Source organism: Oreochromis niloticus, linkage group LG1 (assembly GCF_001858045.2).
Source record: "Oreochromis niloticus isolate F11D_XX linkage group LG1, O_niloticus_UMD_NMBU, whole genome shotgun sequence".
In the NCBI taxonomy this organism is placed as follows: Eukaryota; Metazoa; Chordata; class Actinopteri; order Cichliformes; family Cichlidae; genus Oreochromis; species Oreochromis niloticus.
In genome coordinates this window covers 24,450,253-24,459,659 of record NC_031965.2, presented here as the reverse complement: position 1 = coordinate 24,459,659, position 9,407 = coordinate 24,450,253, and the positions used below count along the sequence as shown (strand labels likewise).

Below are 9,407 nucleotides of genomic sequence, written 5' to 3'. Positions count from 1 at the left end.
GCCTTAAAAGGAGACAGAGCTGCCTATATATAACCAGTATCCTTCAAGACTCATAATTACTGGAACCAGTAAACTATTTGATTAATAGAGTTTATTCATTACACTTTTTAATGGAAGCCAACCGATTTGTTTCTGGTATTCCAAATTAATGGTGCATGCTTAATGAGTTATTTAAGTATACAAGAGCACACAGACAATGCAGAGAATCTGACAACAGTGATGCTATGTTTTGGGGAGGGGGGGCAATACCACACTTTCACCAGCAGCACTTTTAGCCCCACAGACTAGACAGCAGTATGGAGAGCTTTCAAGTAGCACTTAACTAATGAGTTCGTGCTTCTACCATGTCACAATAACATGTTAATGAATAATAAAATGTGTCACTGTATGCATCATTATAGAGCTTTTAAAACACGCAGACTCAAACTGAGGAAAACAGATTTAAATTCTGTATTGCAATGACTGGACACGGTGGATCATGAATTTATAGCTACATTTAAATCTAGCTGCATATTAGTTAACACTAGACCCTCTCTAAGGTCTTTCACCATTCTGTGCTGAGAAATGTCTTGAGACACTGTGCCACATGCTGAACTTTGGCCAGCGTCTATTTATAAAAATAGCTACAGTTACAGCTTGACTATTCCTGACACAGTGGAGGAGCTTTGAAACACATTTCACATCTGAGACAAAATCACATGAGAGGACAGCATAAGTCACATTTGGAAAAAGGGAAGACGGAGAGAGAGGCATGGCTGTGGTTTCACGTGGTACTGATGACATAGACAGGAGAATGAATACGCCAAACAAAAGATGAGCGTACAAGAAAAGCTGATTTAGACAAACACCTAGTCAGTTTAAAATTGATGTGACTGGGGATTAATGCTTTCAAGAGAGATGCTGTTTTTAACAAGTTCTATTTGCAGGGGCCAATTTTTTTCTATCAATCAGCAGCTCCTGAAATGAAGAAAAACTGACCTGTGCGACAAACAAATCTCATAATCCTGAATTTTAAAACTCTTCATGAAAAAGATTAATTCCAAAGACCAGTCCTTGCTTTTTTCAATATTATAACATATCATCATGTCAAGCAGACAGTGAATAATACCCTTTATCCTGACCTCTAATCCCTAAAGCCATGGTTCAGTATAAATAATAATAGTAATAACTGTTTAAATATCCTTTGACTCATCTAGTTAAGTAGAATGGCTTAAGTATAGTCTAGAAATTACAGAAAAAAAGTGTGCGTGTCTGTGTCTATCTGTGTGGTGGTGCTGGGGGTAAAAACAAAACCATAAGCTTTTGTGGTAGGAAAAGAGCCCCCTGTTGGTCATTTAGTAGTATACTCTCCCTGATCATTTTACTACATCGTGGTTAACACTGAGGCTGAAAAACAGATTTTGAAAGCTAAAAACAGGCAGTGCAGACATGTGCAGTCTAATCAGGCTTTGTTTTGATGGAAAACACTTTTTAACAGCCAGCCTGAAGAAACAAGAGTGAAAGGAATTAGAAATGTACCTTCCATACCTTTAGTTTGACACACTGGCCAATAATGGGGCTTCATATATTTATTATGGCTGGCCTATTCATTTAGATGCTAAGTGAAAAGTAACAGGAGAAGCGTACTGTATACAGTTCATTTAACCTACTTTATGTTGAAGACAGTTTTGCCAATGCTGACCAATTTCTGTTTAAAACATGCAGTCATTGGTGCTGACAGAGAGTAAATCAGCTTTCTCGTGTGTTCACTCTGGACTTTTTAATCCGCAGACTAGCTGTCACACGCTTCCGTTTCCGTGTTCTGCATAGCTGGTGCCAACTTGTCAAAAATCCCAAGCAGATGTTAATGTACAAAGTCGCAAATGACATGTGAAGTAAACTCCCCGGTTTTTTTCTAAGCCTAGCATAAGCACGCATACTCAATCCAACAGGCTATCTGTCAATAAATATGTTTTAAAGAAAATAAAATGACTCAGAATGAATAATTCATTTTGTGTTCTTGTTTTGATTTTTGTTTCAATAATATCTGTAAAAACTCAAAATATGCCTATGTTTCTTTTTCTTTCTTTCTTTTTTGTCTTCGCTTTAGCTCAGTGTCTAAGAATTATCAACCTCATGGTTAACACTGAGGCTGAAAAACTTGCATTACTGAAGTTGTAATGCTAATGACTGTGTAATACTTTTGTACAGTAATTCTAATATGACGACGATGGCATTAAAAATATATTCAACATATTTTTGACTGGAGGATAGGGACGTCTGTACACTGTTGAATCAACGCACCACATTTGAAAATATCACCGGCAGACTCCGGAGAATAAATGAAGCCACCGGTTCTGCTGCGTGATGACGCATGAGCGGTGCATTGCTTCTGATTGGCTAAGTGTCAGGTAGGTAGTGACGCGATGTGGAACATAAACAACAAACAATGGGCTGTGGGTTATAGATCTTGTGAAGTACTTTAACCGACAGAGGCTATTTGTACGTGAACTTTCACATTTGAGAACTATTGCGAGCTTTGGCTGTGACGTATTTGACGCAAGGTGAGAGATTTTAAAAATAGTTTATGTGTGCTTAATACGATCTTTTTGCTGACATGAAAGAGTCGGGCGTTTCACGCTAAATTATTGTTTTTAAACGTAGATAGGAGTATGCTAGGATTGTAGTTTTTGCAAATGCATCTAATGTAGCTAATTTTGGTTAATGTAAACTAGTACCGTAAACTATCTAATCACACCGCGTAAAAGGGTCGTTAAAAGTTCTCTGTCGCCATTTCTTAATTTCCTTAACAACGGAGGTGACTCCAGACGATTTTACATTGGGCTGCCAAATGTTTTATTAGGTCTGAGTGCAAGGTTGGTCCCTTAATCAGAATACAGTTTCACATACAGGTAAACTGAGTCAATAAAAGACCCACAAGTTTATACATATATATATTATTTATTTATTTATTTTTTACAATATTTGTGTTGATAGACATTTCTCTCGACTGTATTTTTCATACCAGGAACAACAAACAGATATTAAAGTAGCTGTCCAAACAGGCCCAGTTGATACGTTTGAAGAGCGAGAGAAAAACTGCCGGGAGCATGTTTTTGTCTTATTTTGTGCTTTTTGATTGTTTGTGTGTGTCAGTTACATATTTTCATCAGAATCCACAAAGCTGCGTGCTTACTAATTCCACACTGTATATGTAAAATGTAATGTGGATGTTTAGTTTTACATATAAACTGCCATTTATTGACTAACCTGCTATTTTATTTTAGGACAACCATGAGGCTCTGCTACCCCTTATTGATATGCCTGGTCCTAACCATGTCCTCATCTTTCATAATTTCATCCAAGTAAGTACAGACAAACACGTAGAAGGTGGTTCATTAGAACATATATATTTGTGTAATGATAGACCGAATTTATTTTCCTGGTTTTTGTTTTTTAAGAAATCTTTGTATATTTCAGACACATGTGGACCAAAATGATCCTCACTCATCATTGGCCAACCACTTTCTGTTCGGTGAGTTTGTATAATTAATGAAATCATTGCCCTTTAGTTACCGTAGTTGTGCAGGACCAGTTCCTACCTTGCCCTGACAAGTGAAGCAACCTTATATAAAAAAAAGGAAAAGGTGCACTCATGGCAGCCACACCCAGATTGAAATCTGCTGACTGCCTTTTTTTTTTTTTTTTTTTTTTTTTAAATTTAAAGTGTCATTATTTAATGCCAAGTGCCTCATATTTCACATGTTCCGCTCTTAGTTTTCGGTTCCTTTCCAAAACTTTTGAAGTATGCTGGGTTTGATTCAAGCTTATCAAGGTAGTTTCAAGGTCAGTATTATGAAAACACAGGGTTAGTATCACTTCTTACCTGGGTAACTTATACTATGTATCTAACATGGTACAGAATGTGTTCTGTACCAGTTTTTCAGTAGCAGCTGAAGTCTTTTCTTCATCGGTACATCAGTAATAAAGCTCTCGTAGACACAACATAACACAATGACTTGTGTTATGACACAATGACTGCAAACAGTTTTACCACAATTGCACCTTAAGCCCTTTAAAGTGTGAAATATGAAACAATTGCTAGAAAAGTCCTTTTTTTATTTAAAAAAATGAAAATAATATTATAATCTGTATGATTTTTTTTTTCATTTGTATCCCAGGCATTTTTGTGCAATTTATTCCTTAAACATTTATTGTGCAAATTGTTATTATTATTTTTTGGAGGGGGCAGGGGTCATAGTAATGATGCAGAAGTTTCAAAAATTCAAAGAGTTAATACTATACTACTGCACAGCTCATTTTTTGAATTAGACACTGTAATTGTAATCCTGCTGATTGGTCAGCTGTGTTACATTCAGTCTGTATTATGTCTTTAACATCACCATAAATTTCTATTAGTTTTATCCTCCTTTGTAGACTCAGCCTGTCCATGTTTGTGATTGGTCAGATGCTGCCAATGCCACCCCGTTCATGCACTTCAAAATAGACTGTAAAACCTTGGTCAGCTTATCAAGTTAATGGCCACCTTCATGTGATCACAGCCTGAGTATTAGTGTTTGGGGAAGTGAAACCAGGTAACAGACAGTTATCCTGGGTATGTTGACTTCCTTTAGGACAGGCCCCAGAGCAGTTCTCATATCCCACTGCATCTCTATTGTCAAGCTTTGGACTGAGTCTCCAAAAGGCAGATTTTGTTGATTTCAAGTCATTCTTTAGTAGATTTATGTGTGATTTATGAGGTAGATGTAGCTTTTATGGAAAAGTGCACCACGTACTAGGGTACAGTTGCATTCAAAAATTGTAAATTTGTGCATAAATACTGACCTGAACCAGTCCTAAGAGTTCATATTTATCTGGAAATAAACACGAGGATAGTCAATTCCTGATAGCTCTGTAATTTGTCTTAAGCTATTTGCAGTTAATTTGAAGATATTTTTTTTAATTATTCAATCCTGTTAAGTATTCACAACATCTGAGTCTTTGGCGTTTGTTTGTATATTTATTTATTTATTTATTTATTTATTTAGTTGGTCGTAGGAGTTTCAAAATGTGCTCAATTATTATCATGCAAAGTGAACAGACTGAGCTTGCAGTTCTCAAATATCATGTGATATCTTTTCGAGCTGTTTGGTCGGACATGTGTTGAGACTCTCCTTTGTCGAAGTAAGTGTTTCTTTGTGGTCACAAGTACGCAGTTACCATAACACAAAATGAACATCCTCTTTTTGTGGTTTTTGAAAGCACTTTTCCTGGTAATTATTCTTTCTTGTGAACTTCTTTGACTGAGCATGTCTGTGGGTGTTATATTATGTCACATACACGACTGTGTCAGAAGGGCATGTCTGATTTGGTAACATCGATGACCCTCAATTAGTTACACTGTTATTTAGGCATTTTGCTCAGGATGTCATTTTGCCCTAGGCTGCTCTCGTTTATGTACACTGAAGTTGGAAGCAATAAAAATCCACCACTACAAAGAAAAATACAGCGCAACAACACAACAAACAGGTTCCAAATGACCTTTAAAAAACAACAGAACAAATCAACTTCCCAACTTATCAAACCCAATGTAGCTTCAAAGGGGTTCCTCATTTCATCAATCACCAAAGTTCCTAACTGTGTATATATGTTGAACTATACGTGGTTTCAGTTTCCGATGTGGAATGATTATTAGAGCTGTCTAAATAAATGTTTATATATTTTAGATGGAGCACTGTCAAAGCAACATTAGCCAGTGGACACTACATGGATTCTGGTAAGTGTGTGTGTGTGTGTGTGTGTGTGTGTGTAATACATTCCTGATTACAAGGATGTATTGCATGTTTTCCACCATACTGACTATATTAAGTAAATAATGAGGTTTTTTTACTTGGTGAAAAAAATGAAATCTTTGGCCAAGCCATTCATTACCACCGTTGTTATTGCTTGGCTGAAATATGTTTGTTTGTTTCTGTTTTGTTTATTTGTTTGCGTTTATATCCCCTTTTTTCTGTGAGTAAATGAAGTTTGAATCTTTCTTTTTTCAGGCCAGATGGTGGCGCTTTCTGCAATTCTTCATGGCATTTCAACTCTTCTGAAATAGAGGTAAAACACTATTCAGTCTTTTTCTAAATATATTTTTTCTTAGGTGTGTGTAACTCACAGAAGATATAATATAACATAAGCTAAATACCAGTTTACACTTATTAAAAAAGGCTGGAATTAGTTCATGACATGAATACACAAGTCTCCAAGTAGCTAAAGAAATAGCTGTTTTGAAGTGAAGCACCCAAAACTAAAAAAATACAAATAAGCATAAAAACTATATGAAAAGGTAAATTTGTCTTGTTTTATGCCTTAGACCTTTTAGTGATGAATAAAACAATGCATGCCTTTGCTTGTATGTTTTCAGGACCTGCTCCCAGACATGAAGACGAGTTGGCCTGACTTGTTTGATCCCTTGTCTAATGAATTCTGGTATGTCTGAGCTGCTGGAACTATAGAGCACTTCTACTACCACTTTAGCGTTGCTTTAAATCAGGGATGGGAAATTAATTAAATATAATTTTACATAGTGGCCAATAAACAGTCTAAGGAATAAGATACCAAAATGTTGTTTTGTTTTTTTAATTTACACCCAGTTTTTATTTAAAAAAAAAAAAATTAATTTACTGTGGACTCGTTGTACATAACAAAACAAATCAAAAAAACCCAGAAATTGTCATGCAACTGATTATCTATTCTTTTGGCCAAAGAGGTGTTTTTCAGTAGGAAATTTTCTGCGTTTCTTCGTATTTATCATAGCTATCCAGGTGGTAGGTTTGGAGTCTTTGCCCTCCTGGCTTTATGTTTGACACCCCTGCCTTATACGAATGCTGATGCATGGTGTGTTTGAACAGTCCAGTGAATCTTTAAGATAATATGAATATTTCCAAATAATTTTATTTGTGTGCTTTAGGAAATATGAGTGGAAGAAACATGGTACGTGTGCAGCCAAAGCCATTTCCCTGAACAGCCAACATAAATACTTCAGCAAGGCACTGAATCTGTATCATACACTGGATTTGGACAGGTACAGACCACTCACATATTTACACGTTTATACATATGCACACACACCTGATTCCTGCAGTCCAGTTCAGAGAAACGCATACAGTTATTTTATGTATTTGAAATGTCTGTTTTTGTTATTTTAGCATCCTGAAGAAGTTTTCCATCACACCTTCTCCACAATACTATAATGTAAGTTTAATTGTATTTGTACAATCCCATCTTAAATCTTGTTAGAAGTACCTCACAATGTTAAAGGTCATAACTGCAGCTTCTCTTATTTTGCTCCTGATGTGTCTGTGTAGTTCTCATACATTGAAGGAGTAATAGAAAACTTCTACCACGTCAAACCTAAGATCCAGTGTGGCCAATCAACAAAGGTACATTCCAGGTTCACTGAAATGATTTCAAAATGAGTTTTAATACGTCAGCTAACAGTCTGTTAGATTGTTAATTGGTATGTTTTTGGTTGTTTGTTTTGACAGAATGACAGTTTCCAGGTTTTGGGGCAGATTGAGTTGTGTTTCAACAGTAGTTTCGCCCTGATGGACTGTGAGAAACCGGTTTCCACGGAATCTGTTCCCGATAGAGGTTGGGACTATACCATGAATGTTGACAAGGGATCAGGGTTATCTATGTGCAACCCGGATGTGCCAGTTTACTATCCACCTGTTGAATAATACAAAAACCCAATACTTTCACAAATTGAAATTGAACAACACACTATGATGAGGATTCTTTTTTATTCAAATGCATTGAAATTCTGACTGTGACTTGAATAAAACCTACCTTTGATTGAAATGTTCTTTTTACGTCCTACAAACCAGGACGCACACTCCACTGTCACTTTGTGCTTTGCTGGAATTATATCCCCTTCTGACTCTTACAAGTAGATAAGTCTGCCAGTGCACAGCATGGGTTTCTCTGCAGCACAGCAGGGGGCATTATGGTAATTTCAAGTCAGGGCGGGCAGGGAGTTTAATATGCTGCACATTTATATATCTTCGTAGTGTGCATTTTTTATTATTGGTAGGCATATTTATTTCTACATTGCTACATGTGCTTATATACCACCTATTGCGTGTCCTCTCTCATGTTTTGGCAGGGATGTTTGCATTTGTTTGTATACATTAATGCATTTTTGTTTTGTTTTGGTTTTGTTTTCAGAATCATGATAACCAAGTTTATCTGGCAATTCAGTTTTATATATATGTAGTACCAAATCACAACAGCAGTCGCCTCAAGGTGCTTTGTATTGTATGGTAAAAGCTACAGTAATATAGATGATATGGATGTTTTGAGGACCATCTTTGTAAGCCCACAGTGCCACTTATGAACCACTTTATAACTGTTAAGTATGTGTGTTTGATGTTCCCTTTTTAGGTCTGTTTCCATAAATATAAGGTGGTATGCAATAAATCCTTCATTTATTTCAATATTCATTAAGAGATGTGAGTGTCAGCACAGTACATTACACAAGATGCCATACAAGTTCACAGCACATCAGTTTTTGCTGACCTATGGCCTGAATAAGGTTTAGCACTTGTTTTGGAAAAGGTTATTTAACACCTCACCGATCTGCACACCGACTTGTTTCTGTTGATGCTGTTGGACTGTGGCTTTTTGTGCATAGATGAATCATTTTAAATCTAATGGATTTTATTGTATCTACAGTAGATCAGTGCTGTAGTGTGAAATTACTGACCTAAGCATGTGTATCATTTTTTTCTCACAATAAAGCCTTCAATATCTATTCAGTGTTTGCTATAATCATTATGTAATATCTCATTTTGATATGATGTATTATTTGCTTTAAAAATTTTTTACATGCCACAAAACCTGGGATGGTTTTAACATGCATCCTGACATGTAGTGTAGTATAGCGTCGTAGTAGTGTCTGTCTATATCGGTGTGTATAAATATTAATGTGGTGATCTACTTATAGATCCTTAATCCCAAACGGACAAAGACACCAGTCCATAATCCTGAATCTCCTCCCACAACACTGCACAGCAGCATGACGAAACACATCTGATTACGTTTTCATTAGCGGTAAAGTGACCTAAAATTCTGTGCCAGTTACATCCAAATATGATCTAAATCCTGTGTAACATGATAACGATGCCAAAAAAACACATTTTTAATAATTTTCCAGGTTTAGAGATCACAATTTGAGCGTTTGAGGTGAACTGTCCTGGATGAAGAATTTTAAACTTACTTTTAAAAAAAAGAAAGAAGAAGAAGAAATTAAGCCTAGGTCAGCCATGGACACTTGACCTAGGTAGAACGCAGTCCTCATTTACCCCTTACCTCCCACTCAGTTTGGTCTGTATTTCCATCTCCCTCCCCTTTACGCTCTCTCTGGTTATGTAACACTG

General features: G+C 36.3%; 1 protein-coding gene across 1 annotated transcript; it reads left to right on the top strand.

Moving 5' to 3' along the window:
- The first annotated feature begins 2,385 nt into the window (after positions 1 to 2,385).
- rnaset2 (ribonuclease T2) lies at positions 2,386 to 8,782 on the top strand. The gene is made up of 10 exons (XM_003442228.4): positions 2,386 to 2,543; positions 3,267 to 3,344; positions 3,460 to 3,514; positions 5,706 to 5,755; positions 6,027 to 6,084; positions 6,392 to 6,456; positions 6,938 to 7,051; positions 7,176 to 7,221; positions 7,335 to 7,409; positions 7,515 to 8,782. The coding sequence occupies exons 2-10, from the start codon at positions 3,274 to 3,276 to the stop codon at positions 7,707 to 7,709; spliced, it is 729 nt and encodes a 242-aa protein (XP_003442276.1). The 5' UTR covers positions 2,386 to 2,543; positions 3,267 to 3,273; the 3' UTR covers positions 7,710 to 8,782.
- Positions 8,783 to 9,407: the final 625 nt, after the last annotated feature.

What these genes read in the sequence shown, in the direction of transcription:
- rnaset2 (XM_003442228.4), top strand. Translation starts at nt 3,274, where the DNA reads ATGAGGCTCTGCTACCCCTTATTGATATGCCTGGTCCTAACCATGTCC. An exon ending in TGGACACTACATGGATTCTG is followed by an intron (nt 5,756 to 6,026) that starts GTAAGTGTGTGT and finishes TTCTTTTTTCAG; the next exon opens with GCCAGATGGTGGCGCTTTCT. An exon ending in AGTGTGGCCAATCAACAAAG is followed by an intron (nt 7,410 to 7,514) that starts GTACATTCCAGG and finishes TTGTTTTGACAG; the next exon opens with AATGACAGTTTCCAGGTTTT.